This window comes from Nicotiana tabacum, chromosome 15 (assembly GCF_000715075.1).
Source record: "Nicotiana tabacum cultivar K326 chromosome 15, ASM71507v2, whole genome shotgun sequence".
Taxonomy (NCBI): domain Eukaryota; kingdom Viridiplantae; phylum Streptophyta; class Magnoliopsida; order Solanales; family Solanaceae; genus Nicotiana; species Nicotiana tabacum.
In genome coordinates, this window is record NC_134094.1 from 63,238,134 (window position 1) to 63,256,795 (window position 18,662).

The 18,662-nt window shown below is 38.5% G+C and overlaps 1 protein-coding gene across 2 annotated transcripts; it reads left to right on the forward strand.

Moving 5' to 3' along the window:
* Window positions 1-13,421: 13,421 nt before the first annotated feature.
* On the forward strand, window positions 13,422-18,145 carry LOC107762882 (uncharacterized). Of its 2 annotated transcripts, none has more exons than XM_016581282.2 (5): window positions 13,422-16,206; window positions 16,292-16,977; window positions 17,063-17,662; window positions 17,755-17,844; window positions 17,918-18,145. In XM_016581282.2, the coding sequence occupies exons 3-5, from the start codon at window positions 17,102-17,104 to the stop codon at window positions 17,978-17,980; spliced, it is 714 nt and encodes a 237-aa protein (XP_016436768.1). In that variant the 5' UTR covers window positions 13,422-16,206; window positions 16,292-16,977; window positions 17,063-17,101; the 3' UTR covers window positions 17,981-18,145. The 2 variants fall into 2 exon arrangements, with proteins under 2 accessions (XP_016436768.1, XP_016436769.1); XM_016581283.2 differs by having other exon boundaries at window positions 13,944-16,210.
* The last annotated feature ends 517 nt before the right edge of the window (window positions 18,146-18,662 follow it).

The following is an 18,662-nucleotide window of genomic DNA, read 5'->3' on the forward strand; positions in this document are numbered from 1 at the left end:
TGTGTTGAAGGATATATGTTCAATACTTATTCTAAATGCTTCATCATGTCATCTTGTCATTTGAGGATGTGTTCAAAATGTGGAATATGTCTTAGATATGTTAAGACTTCATGTCAAGATCGAAATAAAGATTGTTATGCCAAATTGTATGAAAAGCCTCCATGTGCCTAAGAATTTTCCAAATTGCTCATATGTGAATTTAATGTCTTGAATGGGAAGACCTATTGTTGTTGATAATGATAATGATAATGATATTTGAATATGGAAAAGGGAACTGGAACTATGAAATATGGCCAAGTTCCAAGAATGACTTTGTAATCGTGATCACTAGTACCAATGAATTGAAAAGATATGAAAGAAGTATGATGTGAATTGATTGACTGAAAAAGATAACGTCTTGGATGAGATGGCCTTGCCGATCGGGCCGTGATCTGACGCCATGCCGCACACATGGTAGTGATTATGCTGAGAAATGATAATTTAAATTGTGGTTATGGTTGATGTCTCAAATGGGATGACCTAGCCGATCGGGTCGAGATCAGACTCTATGTAAGAATACGGAGGTATTGAGAATTGTGGTATATCGACACTAAAAATCACCCAACCTAATAACATGGAGATTGACTTGAGAACTTATGTGATCCTTATTTGATGTTTTAGTATTATTTGAAGCTCTTATTGAACTCATGACTGTTTTTCACTTCTATTGAGATGGTGTTTAGCTTTACATACTAGTACTATTCGACAGTACTAATGTCCCTTTTGTTGGGGGCGCTGCATCTTTAAATAGATGCAGGTGGTTCCATAGCAGGCAGTGTTGATCAGCGATAGCAGTACACCTTCCTCCTAGTAGACTTGGTGAGCCCCACCTCATTCCGTGGTCATGTATCTTTTGTATATTTTGTTATCACGTTTTGAGGTATAGCCGGGGCCCTATTGCCGGCACTATCATAACTCTCTTTTGTATCTCTTAGAGGCTCCGTAGACACTATGTGGGTTATACATGGGTGCTAGGAAAGTCAAACAGATTATGTTGTGTTTTGATCTCTTGTTCAACTTTAGATTATAAAAAGGTGGGTATTTTGAGACTTAAAAGTAAAGTAATTAATAGAAAGGTTTTGGTATTGTATTCATGATCTCTCTATTATTTAATTAATGAATATATATGTCACATTGTTTTCCATGAGTGAGTTTGGGGTAGAAAGTATCTAGCAATCTTACTCGGCCGGGTTCACTTGGTTGAGCGCCGGTCGCGCTCCCCGAGTTTGGGGCGTGACAATTTCAAACAGATGATGTACTTTATTTCATACATGCTTTGTAAATTCTAAATCATAGAAGCTCATGATTTGTACTACCATCCCTTTGAAAAAATTCTTGTATAACGCAGTTGTATTATCATTTCTCCTCTTAATCAATCTCATTAAATTGGATAGTTGTTTATTGGCTTACCTAACGGGTTGGGTTAGGTGCCATAAAGACTAGTTGGATTTTGGGTCGTGACAGTCTTCTTGTGGGATTTTCTCAAAATATTTTACACATTGTACATCCATTAGATTCACGTGAATACAACCATGGTGTTTGCCTATGTTTCTTGACTAATTCTTCGTTAGCCATGCATTTGTTAAGAGCTTCATTTACCATTATTTTCAAGACCATTCCAACATAAAAATTCTTTTCACATATTCTATCCCAAAGTTGTTAATCCTGAATCAACTTTCATGGATTTATTCTTTAATTCAACCTCCATCCGAATATTTTTGTTTTGTCAAAATATAGCCTTTTGTGTTTCAATAATTAAAAAGCATGCCTTCTTCAAAGCTTTCTACCTCTCTCTCATATATTTTGTCTACTTTCTTGTGCATATTTAATTCCATATTTCATGTCGAGTTTTATGGCTTACTATGAATATATATCATCCTTTATTCATCAAAATAATTCTTTCACTTTGCTCCTTATACATTGAGATAATTCCTTCTACACTCTTTGGTCAAATTACTTGTTATTTATCTCTTCATGTGCAAATGAATATTCTTTCCCTTTTTTCGCAATCCTTTAGTATAAATTTTCTCTTGTTGTAGTCATCCATCTAAAACTTGTTGACTCTAATTATGAGTCATTTTTTCTTCAAGTATATTCTTGTAAGTTCAAGATTTTGTTCAAATACTTTGAGTTAACATGCATTCTTTAGGTACAATTCTTTTTTTATATTATTCAATTTACACTAAAATACCATTCTTTAATGCCCCTTTTATTCTTTCACATACTACATATTATTGCATATATATTTTGTCAAATATTTTACTATTCTCTATCTAGAACTCCTTTTGCACTCAACTTATCTTTTGGAATACGATTCCCTTGTCCGCTTTACATATATTTCATACGAGTAAATATATTTTAATCATTTCATTTCAAAATACCAAAAATACTTGCATACTTCATCTGCATATGATTCATTGCATATTTAATATCATCACTATTCATTCTAGTGAACGTTGATCATTATTTTACTCTTTGTAATAGTTGTAAGTATTTGTTGATCATTCTTTTGAACCTTCCATCCCTTTTTTGATTGAGTCCACAGGAACCACGTTTTTTGGTTTTTGAGGGATGCCTAATACCTTCACCTCGAGATAATTTAAACCCTTACTCAGAATCTCAACAGTTTCGTAGACCATAATCAAATGTACATTACAAAGTGTAGTATAAGTGTCCTAGTATACCTTAAATACTAGGTGGCGACTCTAAACTTTAATTAACCCTGTAGAGTACTATAAGTTGTAGTTTATTGATGCCTTCAGACTATGATGCCTTTGGAAAATATGGCAATGTTTCAACCTATGAAATGTAAAGATGCGGCGATATCAATCATTTGATAGAGGGAATAGGTGATGCTTAGTCATATGCGAGAATGAGACAAGGCAACGCTTAGCCTTGTATGTGATGAGGGCAGTGCTTAGTCCTATGTAGAGAAAGGCAGCGTTTAGCCTTATGCAATAGTAGAAGCAATGCTTAGCCTCATGCAATGTAATAGAGACAGTGCTTAGTCTCATACAAGGAAAGGCATCGTTTAGCCTTTTTACGATATAATAGAGGCGGTGCTTAGCCTCATGCAACGTAATGAGGGCATCGTTTAGCTCTATGCAGAGAAAGGCAGCATTAGCCGTATGCAATAATGGAGGCAGTGCTTAGACTCATGCAAAGAATGAGGGCAACGTTTAGCCCTATGCAGAGAAAGGCAGTGCTTAGCCTTCTGCAATGATGCGGGCAGTTCTTCGCCCTATGCAATGAGTGAGGGCAGCGCTTAGACCTATGCAGAGAAAGCAATGATTAAATGTGGAAGGGAAAGTGATCCTTAGGTTGACGTGTTTGTGCTTGGTGACTTCCGTCGGTGTGAAGATAGCATTCTTGTTATATTTTATTGGGAATGCTTGTTATATCCATTATGCCTGCATCCAAAGAAAAATCATGACTTTTTGGGGGAAAGTCCGGTTTGTGCCTTTGATTCCTCATTTCACCTTTGCTCCTCGCCTTGACGCCTTGTTCGAGTCGCCCTGGGCAACCTCTGGCTACTACAGAAATGAAATTTTTGAAAATATGCATTTGTGATAAATCATTTGTGAGAAATCCAGTTGCTTTAAAAATAATGAACAAAAGTAAATAGTTTGGTCGAATCATAGACCGTGGCATGCTTTGAGACATTGCGACCTTCTTATTTTGGAATTTTGAGGACCCCCCTCAAAATTCTGCCCTAGTTTAATGTATACTCCCGGCGATACACTTCTTGGTGATCCTTGACGTAATGAGATTGAAAAAAACTCAAAATCATTCCCTGGTTCCTGACCGTAGAGGGGAATGCAGATTTTATTATGATGTGACTGAACACACATGGTTGCCTACGTATCCCCTCTTAAACGGGAATCAGGTCAAGCGTAATTCAGGTTACATCAAAATAAAGCGCAAACATAATCTTAAACATAATATCTCTTGACGGCATCCGAATTGATAGGTTTTGGCCATATTTCTCCATCCATCTCTACAAGTGTAAGCATTCCTCCTGTCAGTACTCGGTGAACCATGTAAGGGCTTAGCCAGTTAGGTGAGAATTTTCCTTTTGCGTTGTCCTGGTGCGGGAAGATCTGCTTCAACACCAATTGCCCCGGTGTGAATTGCCTTGATCTAACCTTTTTGTTGAAAGCCCTTGCCATTCTATTCTGGTAGAGTTAACCGTGACACACTGCGTTCATCCTCTTACCGTCAATGAGAGACAGTTGCTCGTACCGACTCTATATCCATTCTGCATAGCTGAGCTCGGCCTCATGTATAATTTTTAGGAAGGAATCTCCACCTCGACGGGTATAACAGCTTCGGTACCGTAGACCAGTAGATAGGGGGTTTCCCCAGTTGACGTACGAACTGTGGTGCGGTACCTGAGCAAAGCAAATGGTAGATTCTCATGCCATTGCTTGTAGTTTTCCACCATATTCCTTAATATTTTCTTGATGTTCTTGTTGGCGGCTTCCACGGCTCCATTCATTTGTGATCTATATGCTGCAGAATTTCGGTGCTTGATCTTGAATGTTTCACACATGGTTTTCATTAGATCACTGTTGAGATTGGCGGCATTGTCGGTAATGATTGAATCAGGTACTCCAAATCGACAAACAATACGATCCCGAAATTCAATTGGTTAGATGACGTCCATATCCCAAGTAGAGAAAGGCCAGGGTGAATGTCACGACCCAAACCGATGGGCCGCGACGGGCACCAAGTGCCTTACTTAACAGAGCACCAATGTAACGTATCTTTCTTATCATACCATCATGGGTAAATGGGCCAGAAGTGACGTCATGAGATAACCAGAATAAAACATAAGGGAATACGAGACATAAGATGACCACACATGATATAAAAACTTATACATATGACATACGAGCCTCTAAGGCCGACATGATCATTTGTATACTCAAAACATAGGCCGACAAGGCCATACAAGTATCCATATACATGACATCTATCTACAAGCCTTTAAGATTACATAAATGTCAAAAAGGTCAGGACAGGGCCCTGCCATACTAATCAATACATGCCCTAATCATACTGACCAAATAGGCAACTCCGGAGCAAGTGGAGTGCACCAACACTTTCTGTTGAGCTGATAGCCTACTAGGAGGACTCTCAACCTGTTTATCGGGACCTGAAGGCATGAAACGCAGCATCCCCAGGCAAAAGGGACGTCAGTACAAATAAAGTACCGAGTATATAAGGCATGACAGTAGTATATAAAAGACATGAAAGCAACATGGAGTAAGGAACTCAACCTGTAATTCTGAATAGCTCTATGAATCATGAAAAATTTATAATGTCATGCATGTGCGTATAAATATCATACCATGCATAGGTATATGCGTACATAACATCATCAAGCCTCTAAGGGCATCCCATCATATCATCTCAGCCACTGTGGGCGAAATCATCAACGTATACCAGCTGATTAGGTGGTGGTCCATATATAATTCCATAACCTTTCCCCATACCCCATATATATATATATATATAATATATGCGTATATAACGCCATCTGCTCATAGGTCAATGTACATGTATAAATGAATGCAATGCATGAGAAGTAAGTCAATAAGATCTCTCGGAATATCATAAAATTATTATGCCTTCGATTAATATCATGAAATAAACTTTATCATCTTACGTATTTTCTGAGACCCATGAACTGACGATAGAATAATAAGACATATAGGGAATCAAGAACATAGGCAACCAGTACTTCTAAGAATAAAATCATTTATGAAAGTTGCATGCTTGCTCGTTTCGTTGTATCATATGGATCATGCCAAAAGGAAAGAAGGGATAACCTTAACATACCTCAAGCCGTCAATGCAACTCAACAACAAGCTTATGACAACTAGAGCGACAACCCTATAACAAAGAAATACATGTACAACTTAGATGGCGCTAGTATATCACGTATCTCAAACGATAACTCGATTCTAAAATAAAACGGGCAGCATTTCCCCTGATTTTACTGCTCCCTCAAGCCTACTATAGGAGAGAAACAAACACAATACAATCAGCAACTCAAAAATAATCCAACTACAATTCGGGACCTTCGAAACAACAAAACCCCTAAATATACCATAACACACCCAATCAACAAGTTATCAATTAGCCTGAAATTGCAACAACAAGCGACCAGCCTACTACCCTTCCACAAGTGGCATTTCTCCACGCCCTTCATCCTTCCAAACTCTATAAATTAGCAGCACAATCGGCCAAAATGAGCGAACTACAAAACAGTCCACTAAAAGTGAAATAAATCGAACTCACGGCTTCCGATCACTGTCCCGTGAGTTCTAACTATTAGGAAACGAATTTATCAACCTTCCTAGATATTTAAAAGCTTAAATACAGAAAGTAGATGTTTTCTTAACTATGAAGTACCTTCCAAAACTCAAACTACAAAGAAATAGAGAGGTGATATAGCGATACTTACGTCGTAGGGATCATTCTAGTGTTATCGCTTCTTGATTTCGTACCCGGGATGTTAATATTTATTGAAACCCTAGAAGAGAGCTTAAGGATATGTTTATGGGTGTTCTCTGGTCGTGTGCTATGGAACAATGGAGATAAAGACGACCTAAGACCTCAATATATCAACTTTTGAAAAGTCGAAGAGGTGCTAGTTTGGCACCCTATCATTGGCCCTTTTTCCGACGCTTATATCTTTTTATCTGAATGTCGTATAAATGAACGGTTAAAAGCATTGGAAACTACATTCCAAGACTTTCAATTTAGTATATAATATGGCACAAAAAGACATCATATAATACATGAAATGTATTGCTCAAAAAGCTTCAGTGACACACCTACTTGTCACCTATGCAGTCTGCGCAGTCTCGCAAAACTGAAAATATCTCTAATCCAATGTTGTATCAATAAACGGTTTAATGCGTTAGAAAATAGACTCGTATATCTTCAATTTGACATGTGGATTATCCTGTAATTCCAAGTATATTGGGAGAAAAGCTCCACTACATTTGACCTAACTTTCAACACATTTATGAATGTAACTTGTGATGACCTTTGCCAACTTTTGTTCCACAACTCGCTTGACTTAAAAACGTAACACACGACTATCATAAGCCTAAAATAACTCATAACAAAACCTCCTTATAATGTTAATAACCCTATTCTTATCCCAAGATTACATGTTATAATATTCCCAACTTGTCGACTTTCGACGAAACTTATTTTCTTCAATTTGTTTAGCTTCTAAGCCTTTCAACCCTCTTGGTACATGTTATCCATATCTTAAAGATTTGTAATCTTCAAGGTAACATGATGAACTTACTTTATGTACTTTCAAAGATGATCTCATTTCTGAGCTTACATCAATTAACTTACGACGTACTTTCACGTACGAAAATATGGGGTGTAACAGTGAACTCGTTACATTGAGTTCGTTGGGTGGCACCCGTATCATATCAGCATGTACCTGGCATTGGTGGCACTTCTGTACATATTTGATGCAGTTTGTCTCCATAGTCATCCAGAAATACCCTGCCCTTAATATCTTATTGGCTAGAACGAACCCATTCATGTGACACTACTAGAAACACAGGTTTTCCCACAGCAAAATCAGTGGAAAAATTGAGTTTTCACATCACATTCCCACCGAAACGAATCACCCAGAAAAGGCCTGGTCGGAAAAAACTTCCCAGAGAAGTAGTGGGAAGTTTTCCACGGTTTTCCTAGTTAAGATTTAATAGGAAAAATAATGAAGTTTTCCATCAACAATCCGTGGGAAGTATTATTAGTAATTTTTATTATTTTAATATATTAGCGAGGGAAGTGGTGGGAAAAATGCATGTAATGAAAACAAAAGTATGAACTTCCCCACCGATATCAGTAGGAATCACGCAAGATCTGTAACTAAAAGGACGAACCTTCCCACAGATTCAGTGGGAAGTCTGGAAAATATTTTTGTGCATTGTCTACTTTTTATACTGCACCACCTACCAAACAAAAAATACAACCACCAACAACAAGCCTAAATACAATTAAATATTCACATACAAAATTCAGCATTGATTCTGATCCATTTCATAAATATCCAACCAAAACAGAAAATACAACAAACCAATAATGCAACTAAACACTCAAATAAAAAATTCAGCATTCAATCTTATCCAATTGAATGAACTCCTCCAACGATTGTTTGAAATTTCGCAAGTCCATATAACTCTCCTGGGATGGTTGGATTGGCTTTCCTGGATCATCGGTTGGTTGGCTTTCAATGAACTCCTCCAACGATTGTTTGAAAGTATTCTGCAAAAAGGTTACAACTATTATATGAAAGGAAAAGCTTTCACACTTCATAAAGCTAAATCGAGTTCAAAATCTAATAATAATCCTCTAACCTTTGATTTTACATGAGTGGATATGATATTGCCTTTGATTTTACATGAGTGAAAGTTCCTTGGACAAGAATGGAGGATTTGCAAAGAAGAGAATGAGAGAAAATGAGAGTGAAAATGAAAAGAAAGAAGAAGAGATGTACTATAATAGGAAAGACATTCCCACTGATTCACTGGGAATATTTGTGGGAATTGTCTTATTAAATTCATTTTATTTTTGTGAAATTCTTTTAACCTCGCGGGTTTTTTGGACCAAAATTTAAATTTCAAAATTTTAAATTTCCCATTACATTTGTGGGAACATTAAAATAATTTTTTATCTTTAGATTCCCACCGTTTCACTGGGAAGAGTTTAATAATTTTATATAGTAATTTTTCTAATGTATTCCCCACTGATTCGGTGGGAAACAAATTACATATTATTTTTCGCCAAATAATTCCCACCTATAGTCTGTGGGAACGTTTTTAAAAAAAGATAAAAGAAAACCCTTCCATTTTCCACTGCATCTGTGGGAACATTAAAATAGTTTTTTATCTTTAGATTCCCACCGTTTCACTAGGTAAAGTTTAATAATTTTACATAGTAATTTTTCTAATGTATTTCCCACTGATTCGGTGGGAAATAAATTGCACACTTTTTTGTGCTAAATAATTTCCACCTATAATCTGTGGGAATGTTTTAAAGAAAAAGGTAAAAGAAAACCCTTCCATTTCCCACTGAGTTTCTCTAAATTGCTGTGGGAACTGCCACTGATAATATATCTGTGGGAAATTTCCCTAGAAAATTTGTATTTTTCTAGTAGTGTGAGGTCCATAGGTTCCAGCGTGTATTTCTTCGAGCAATCTAGATGCCTCATTGGCATCGACACATCGCAGCAATCCCAAGTCAGAAGTACTTCTATATCGAATTCCTCCGCTCAGAAAGAAGTGGTTGGCCAATCTTTGAAGCGTGTGCTTCTGAGTGTGTGTAGTATTTCTTGGGTATTGTGTAGTATTTCCTGGGTATTCTCTTGATATCGTGAAACCATGGATTTCTATCAAACTCTTCTTGAACATGAGCAGAATAAGCGAGCTGCTTACGGATCTCTATCGGAATAGGATCAATGAAATTCTTGTTTGGATGTTGTATCATGGAAGATAAGGTAGCCAGCGCATCTGCGAACTCGTTCTGAATCCTCGAGACATGTTTGAATTCTATCTTTGTGAACCTCTTGATCAAATCTTGCACACAATGCAAGTATGATAATATTTTAGTGTTCTTGGTAGCCTATTCTCCAAGTACCTGGTGTACTAGTAGATCTGAATCTTCGATTACTAGTAACTCTTGAATATTCATGTCGATGGCCAGTCTGAGTCCCAAGATGCAAGCCTCATATTCTACTATATTTTTTGTGCATGGGAACCTGAGCTTGGCGGACACCGACTAGTGTTGACCGATTTCTGATACCAAAATAGCTTTGATGCCCACTCCTTTGAAGTTTCCGGCTCCGTCGAAAAACATCCTCCAAACATCATACGTTTCAGCAATATCTTCCCCCCACAAACGACACTTTCTTATCGGGAAATTACGTCTTCAATAGTTCGTATTCTCCATCTACGGGGTTCTCCGCCAGTTGATCTGACAATGCTTGCCCCTTGACCGCCTTCTGAGTCATATAGATGATGTCGAACTCACTTAGAAATATCTGCCACATGGCTAACTTACCCGTAGGCATGGGTTCTAAAAGATGTATTTTAGTGGATCCATCCTTGATATGAGATATGTAGTGTATGCGCAGAAGTAGTGTCGCGATGTTTGGGCTATCCATGTCAAAGCACAACAGGTGCGCTTCAGCAAAGAGTATCGGGCCTCGTAAGGTGTGAACTTCTTACTCAAATAGTATATCGCCTGCTCTTTTCTCCCGATTTCATAATGTTTCCCCAGGATGCAACCAAAGGCTCCATCCAACATGGATAAGTATAACAGTAAAGGTCTTCCGAGTTCTGGTGGGACCAACACGGGCGGCTTAGAAAAGTACTCCTTGATTTTGTCGAAAGCCTTTTGACATTCTTCGGCCCAGCTCGTTGCAACATCTTTCCTTAGTATTTTGAAGATCGACTCATATATCACCGTTGACTGTGCTATAAAATGGCTGATAGAGTTGAGGCATCCCAGAAAACTCATCATATCCTTCTTGTTCATTGGCGATGGCAAGTCTTGAATAGTTTTGATTTTTGACAGGTCTAGCTCAATACCGCGGTGACTGACGATGAAACCCAGCAGTTTTTCAGTAGGGACTCCGAAAGCACATTTTGCCGGATACAACTTCAAATTGTACTTTTGAAGCCAGTTAAAAAACTTTCTCAGGTCTGCTATGTAATTCGAAAACTTCTCTTAGATTTGATGATTACGTTATCCACGTACACCTCTATTTCTTTGTGTATCATATCGTGGAAAAGAGTAGTCATGGCCCTCATGTAAGTAGCCCCAGTATTCTTCAAACCAAATGGCATCATTTTGTAATAATATATTCCTCATGGCGTGACGAAGGCTATCTTTTTGGCGTCTTCTTCATCCATCCAAATCTGGTGATATCCTGCGAAACAATTTACAAAGTATTGGAGTTCATTCTTGGCGCAGTTGTTAGTCTGTATCTGTATGCTGGACAATGGAAAATCATCCCTAGGACTTGCTCTGTTCAGATCTCGATAGTCAATGCACACTCTGACTTTTCCAGCTTTCTTTGGAACCGGCACAATGTTGGCTAGCCAGGTTGGGTACTCGACCACTCGAAGGGCCTTGGCTTTGAACTGCTTGGTAACCTTTTAATTTATCTTCAGACTCATATCTGGCTTGAATTTCCTAAGCTTCTGCTTTACCGACGGACACATGGGGTTAGTAGGTAGCTTGTGAGCTACTATGGGCATGCTTAACCCAGTCATGTCGTCTTAGGACCATGCAAAAATATCCTCATATTCCTTTAGAAATCTGATGTACTATTCCTTCTCTGATGGCGATAGATGAATGCTAATACGAGTTTCTTTGACTGTTTTAGAATCTCCTAAGTTAACTGCCTCAATTTCTTCCAAATTGGACTTTGGGTTGTTCTCAAAATTCTCTACCTTTTTGACAATTTCCTCAGGTATTATATCATCTTCCAAGTCATCCGAATCTCTTTCCTTATGTTGCATTGTCTCACTTACATGTCACAGTCGTAGGTTCATCAGGATATGTAATAATTACGCTGAAAAGAATATAGAAAGATAATAATAAATAAATGAAAAACAATAATGCATTAATAAAACTTAAAATTGTCAACAAGTACGACTCGATGTCTCGAGAAATTATTTCAAAACAAAATACTGAAAATGTCTTAAATGCTCAAAAACAATTTTAAAATAAATCATGCTAATTCTGCCAAGGCTACCCAGGTACTCGGTGAGCCCGGGATGGTGCAGCAGTCCAGTTCTTAAGAATAACTCATTCTCCTACTGTGTGAATGGTAAGGTCTTCCTCCTCCTCCAAGATTGCACTGCAGTCCATATCTTCCTCGTCCAGAAACAGCTTCCTCATACCGGCCAAAACTTCGTCTTCCTCGGATCCCTAAATTACATCAGTCTCGTAGAATGTCTGGTGCAGCGTGTGGTATGGGTTGTTCCAATAAATAGTAAGAGGCAAGCCACATCGGTGTCTAATCTTGATATTCTTGCACGGTATATTCATACCTGAGACCAAAGGTTATGCCACGATATTGTGGTCGTATTGGTTCCGTAATCCCTTGAAGTTTTGGGCCAAGACCCTTGCCTGGTTCATACCCCAACCACATCAGTATGCTCTCTATATTATTGCTCTACCATCGACCCTTCTCAATTGCGTTTATTGGCCCAATGTTGTGGTATGTTTCTCCTCCCAATTTCCTCTTGTTCTTGATAGCTTACACAATCTGGTTGGTTTATATAGGGTTACTTCCATCCCCGTGAATAATCACCGTTGACAGTCAATTTTGACCCTTCGTATTTTAAAAATTGACTTCTACAGGCGTCCTAGTAAAAAATGATAAAAATATAGTTTTTTTGTATATTATTTAGCTTTAATGCAATTTATTGATAATTACTCTTTTTTTTTTACAAAATATGAGAATTTTTATCATTTAATTGCAATTAGTTAAATACTACCGTTATTGTGCGGTTTTCTAAATTTTAAGAGACTTATTTATAACGGTCCTATTTTTCAACATTAGGATATTCTATCGGTTTATTGTCTTTTTAAAAATAAAATAATAATTACTACGATACGATTGTAGTAGTTATATTTTTGAGTAAATACTACAAAACATTCTAATTAAATAATTATATTTTAATTCACAGCACAGTCTAGTAATTATATGAAAGACAGTGGAATTAATTTTAAAATACGGATCAAGTCCGATCAAATTCAATGTTCTGTCAATATCTGTTTGATAAGATATTTGATGTGACTAGACATTGACGCGCCATGACACTGATGTGACATGTCATGTGATATGATATTACATTGATGTGAGTCTAGTAGCCTTCAGCCGCCTCCTATCTCAAAAAGGGACTCTCTCAACTCCAAGAGAGAACAGTCGCATCTCCATTTTTGGTGACTCCCCTTTGTCTCTCACCCTCACTTCTCAATAGACAGCTGCTTCCCCCTTTATTTTTCATCTGTTTTCCCTCAACCTTGAGAGACAAAGCTTGCGCCTTCTCCATGGTTGTCGTCACTGGAGGTGATGACCGGCGACGGCCATGACTTCACCCCTTCTCTCATCTCCCCCTCTCTTTTCCCCCATGTTTGTTCCTTAATGGCTTTGCTCAAAACCCGACGAAAATAATTATATTTGTTCGAACGCAAACAGATCTGACCGGATCTGTGTTTTTCGGTCGACTCTGGCGAAGTCATGTTCTCTTGATGTTGCTGGTGCTATTCCGGTGACATCGCTGTTGAAGTAGCGCCGCTGGCCTTTGATAATGAAGCTAAGATCTAGAGAAACATGAAACCTTATCTTTCCGGCGACCTCTGTATTTTGCGGCCACTTGTTCTTGCGCCTTCCTCCAACAATTTGAGGCCTTTGGTTGTGGTTGTTTGCTCTGTTTGGACGTTATTACTCATGAGTTCGTGTCGCCTGTTCGCCGGGTATTTTGTTTATTGTTTGAACCGTATGGTGATAGTTTATACTGATTGATTAATGCCATATCTTGGTTTGAAAGTGGTTTGTGATACCACTGTTGGCTGTCGCTTCAGTTTGTTCTTGTTCTCTTGTGAAAGCCCATTTGCTTTTTTGACACATCACATGAGAATTACCCGTTTCAACTCATGGATTTGACCACTACTGTTTGCTGCTCTTTCATTAACGTAGAATTCGAAACAAAAATGTGGTTTTTTTGGATTCAAATAATCAAAATATGAAGAAAAAAAATAACTTGGGAACCATAATATATATAGCACGGTATTTCACCGCACTATACCTTAACTGCACGTTTGTCCGTTAAGGTATAGCGCGGTGAAATACCGCGCTATACTTGAACTCAAATGGGCGGAAAGGTATAGTGCACATATGTACTGCGCTATACGATAGCGCTCTATATATGCGCGCTATACCTACACAAATAAGCCGGCCATCTTCTTCCCCAAACAAAACAGAACGCCCCCTCCCCCAAATTAAAAACTCCCAACAGCGCCTCCCCCTCCCCCCCCCCCAATTTTTAAGTAAAAAAACTCGCTTGGAGCCCATCGATCCCACAAAAAGTGTAGATTCTCGGTTTCACATCCTAGCTAAGGCGTTATCTCGTAGTGGATTGCTCATTTCGGCTCCAAATCACTAAATCTTCAAGTTTTCAGAAAATTAAAATCGAGATATTCCGACTTAGTTTTTGTTAAAACTCATGTATAAAAAATGCCTATTAGTTATTTTTTACTGTATTCTATGTTATTTCGTGATTATTTTGCGATTTAATTAATTTGTTATTTTTTATCCAGATTATATTATTAGTATGCTAAAATAATTAGTATAATTGAGAAATTATTATTAGTTGTTAGAAAAAATGTTAATTAGTTAATTTTTACTGTGGTATATGTTTTTTCATTATTGTTTTGTGATTAAATTAATTTTTTATTTTTATTCGGTTTAGATTATTTATTTGCTAAAATACTAGTAAAATAGATAAATTGTTATTTTAGGAATAATTAACCTTATTTAGATGTTATTGTTGTACATATATGAATATGTGACCTTATTTACCAAATCTTGTGCCCTAATGTAGTGCTCGTATTTGTAATGTAGTGCCCTTTTAGCGTAGTAAAATGTAGTGCCCTTTAGCATAGTATCTTTGTAGTTATTGAAATTAATCATTTAATTATCTGTTAAACCCAAAAGTATTTGAAAAAAACTGATAGTTCAAACACAAAATCTCTCGAATTCTAGTCAACAAACGTAAGAAAATAACATTAGAAAATAACAATAGTTGTCAAACTAAGTATTGTTATATGAATATTTAATAATTAAATCCTGTATAGTTATGAAAATTAATTATTTAATTTTATTATAGTAAAAAATAGGTGAGTAGCAAATAAACATATAAAATAATAAACTAACATATAAAATAACAGACCTGTTGAGTGATAAATTGGAGAAATTTTCTCATCATGAACACAAGAACATTGGATACCTTGGTGCAACTGGGCTTCAAATATCGAGTCCGGAATAAAAATGTGGTTCATTTGGACTCACACTAAGTATTGTTATATGAATATTTAATAATTAAATCCTGTATAGTTATGAAAATTAATTTTTTTAATTTTATTATAGTAAAAAATAGGTGAGTAACACACAAACATATAAAATAATAAACTAACATATAAAACAATAAACTAACATATAAAATAAGAAACAAACATATTAAATAGTAAACTAACATATAAAATATTAAAGATGTTAAGCAATGAAAAAAAAATATACTTTAATTAATACTGTTCAATTTACAATAATCGTCATGGAGGTTCCGCATGTGGATCCCGGACCTGCCTCGCTAGAGCTACTGTTGCTACAGGCCGAGCATAGGTTTTCATACATATGGGAGGGGCAGTTATTGGCCCAGACGTTCCGTGCTAGACGAGTAGACGATATGTGAGACTTTCTCCTGGCCCACCATCTCCATTCCCCGTATAATCAGATGCCTTCAGGATACGGGTTTCTATAGGATTATTGAGATCGGCCGGTTGCAGCTGGATTTATCGTTGATCACGGCTTTGATAGAGCGGTGGCGACCGGAGACGCACACATTTCATTTACCCATTGGCGAGGCTACTATCATGCTTCAGGACGTGGAGGTTCTGTATGGGCTGCCGGTTGATGGACATCCTGTAGCTTTACCGTATGCTCTCAGAGATTATACGGGATTGCAATACCTGGAGATGTTGCAGCGGCTCACCAGTTTCCAGCCAGCGGAGGAGGCTATATTGGTTGGGGCTAGTCGTCTACAGTTGACGCCCGTCCGGCTGCATCTGGAGGCGATGCATGCGGACATTACGGATGATACACCGGATCTTCATATTAACCGGTACACGAGGTTATTGCTGTTACTTATGTTTGGAGGGGTATTGTTCCCGAACACTTTGAGAAAACCTAGTCAGCTTGAGATCTCTTCATCATCTTGAGCGGCTAGAACCTGGTTACAGCTGGGGTGCAGCTGTTCTTGGTTTCTTGTATAGGCAGATGTGCCGGGCGAGCATGGGCACCCAGCGAGATGTTGCCGGGTTTTTGCCGTTGCTGTAGGTGAAAACATAGTCAATTATTTTCATGATTATAACATACATAGTAAAAATATACCTTAAATGTTACGTCCACATTGTATAGGTTTGGGCCTGGGAGCGGTTCCTGCAATTGCAGCCACCTCTACCACCCATCGCTCCGGATGCACCACCTCCACCGTTTCTCCCTTTAGCTAGGAGGTGGGTTGATAAGCGAGGCTACGGACGCGAGGTCGAGGGTCGACATAATCTCCCCTATTGCAGGGATTTGTTGGATTTGTTGGCGGGCATGCAAGTACATGTATACTTAAGTTTACTTGGCCTGGCTTTATATGTGTTGCGTATAATCACGATTCCTGTTTTTACTTAATAGTTCATTTGGAGGCCATATAACGACGAGCTAATAGCTGGTTTGCAAGATTATTGCTCGACCGGCCGACTTATGTGGAGCTCTTTCGTCCCGTTGATGTGTCTCGATATTGTCGAGCATCATGCCACTGAGCGAGTCCTTCGCCAGTTTGGTCGACCCCAGCTTGTACTTACTCCGCCCGCTTGGCTTAGGACACATTGCTAGCGGGATGATCGTTCCAAGGTTGACCAGACATACGTGGCCTGGCTAGAGGTGCAGATTGATATTTGGGACCGTTGGCATGACCTGATTCCGCCACCCCCTCCACCAAAGCATACGGATGGTGAGCATGAGTATATGGTCTGGTACCACAGCGTTACCCGACTTTTCATCGGGAATCTCGTTCATCACGCCGGCGGTCGGTACATTCCATACACCGGGAGGTATGAGGCACTGATATGTTATCTGTTATACTTACTTATAACGTTAACCAAGCGTTCCGTAATTAATATTTTACATGTTGTGCAGGCTATTGGCTTACATCTGTTCTACCAGTTAGGGCTGCAGATGCAGCAGTATACCGGCGAGGGAGCGGCCGCTTTGCATGAGTATGGCTGCCAGGTTACAGATCTGGCTTCCCGGACATGGAGGCGAGCCCGAGATGACGAGCGCTTAGGACACGAGGCTAATTATCTGCTGCCAGAGCAGTACCATCCTGGGCCAGTAGTGGAGCCTGAACGTGATCGACGTGGCAGGCGTGCCCAGAGAGAAAGAGGTGTCCCACGAGGTTGTGGTGGTCAGTGGGGACGTGGTCCCCAACAACGGGGCGTTGAGCCACCTGTTGAGGATTTTGGAGTTGATCATCCGGGTGACCACCCTGAGCCAGACAATGCTCCTCATGATATGCCGTCATTCAGCCTTCAGCTAACGCCAGGGACTTCACAGGTGTACTCGTCAGCTCCATTGTTGATCGCGGGCACGACCATTATGCGACAAGAGTGGGATAAGTACTTTCCTGGTCCCCCAGAGCCATCGAGGGTTGTTGATGATCGTCCGACACGAGATGTGCATAGTGGGCGCAGACTGAGTTATGGGTCATCATCGAGGGATGCCGAAGATCTTTCACAGGTGCAGGTTTTTTTGTATTACTATTATTTATATTTATTTTTATCTCATTGATTAGTCATCAATATCTATAGCGTTTTTATTTTTTTTTAAAGACATCATCCTCGCCCGTCACGGAGGCTACTTTATGCGATACTGACATGGCTGAGATGGATGATTATATTGAGGAGCCCGCCGAGACCATGGTAAGATCATTAAAAAATTTTTAGCTAACACGTACATTAGTAATATATAATAAAATATCTTATTATTCTGTAGGTTACTGCTGGACCGAGCCTGCCAGCCTTATCGACGATCATGCTGAAGCTCATCCTCCGATAAAGAGGCGACGTGATGAGGATGATCCTGATAGTGTAGCCGGGCGGGATGGGATGTGCCTCAGGCCAGCCAATGCTTTAAAGCATACAGGCTGTGGGACACATTGGCATTTTTTATTATCTGTACATATGACATTCAGTATATATTAGCAACATTATTTATGTTTTACATTATTTGCGTATGTGTTTATATTTCTCGGGTTATTTATTAGTTAAATACTACAACACAAAAACAAAAACAACAACTTAACATAATTTAAATTCGGTACAATTAATGAAAATACATGACACGTAAAACATAAAGATAAAATACTACACTCAACACATCCATGTGTTTGTTTAGTTACTATCGCCTATTATTCCGTGCTTCAACCACTTAAATTGCTCTTCCAACCTATTTTTTTCTTCTTCTGCCTCTTTTAGTTTCTCCTGTACTGCCGCAAGTTGTTATTGTAGTTTAAAGATCTGGAGTACGTATTCACCGATCATATTCCAAACATACTACAAACATGATTTGTAGTATTCCTTGTTAATGGGTTCATCATACCATTCTTCAAATCTACATTGATTTCTGTCCTACCAATGGGGATTATAACACAACACTATTAGTTAACATGTTATATAAAAAATATTAACAAACTCTTTTTCCAAAATAATAACTTACATGTTGTTGACATATCCAGTGT

Excerpts from the sequence above, each read along its gene's own strand:
- LOC107762882 (XM_016581282.2), top strand. The coding sequence starts at position 17,102 with ATGCAGCAGTATACCGGCGAGGGAGCGGCCGCTTTGCATGAGTATGGC. Across the intron at positions 17,663-17,754 it reads ATGCCGAAGATCTTTCACAG|ACATCATCCTCGCCCGTCAC; the intron begins GTGCAGGTTTTT and ends TTTTTTTTAAAG. Across the intron at positions 17,845-17,917 it reads AGGAGCCCGCCGAGACCATG|GTTACTGCTGGACCGAGCCT; the intron begins GTAAGATCATTA and ends ATTATTCTGTAG.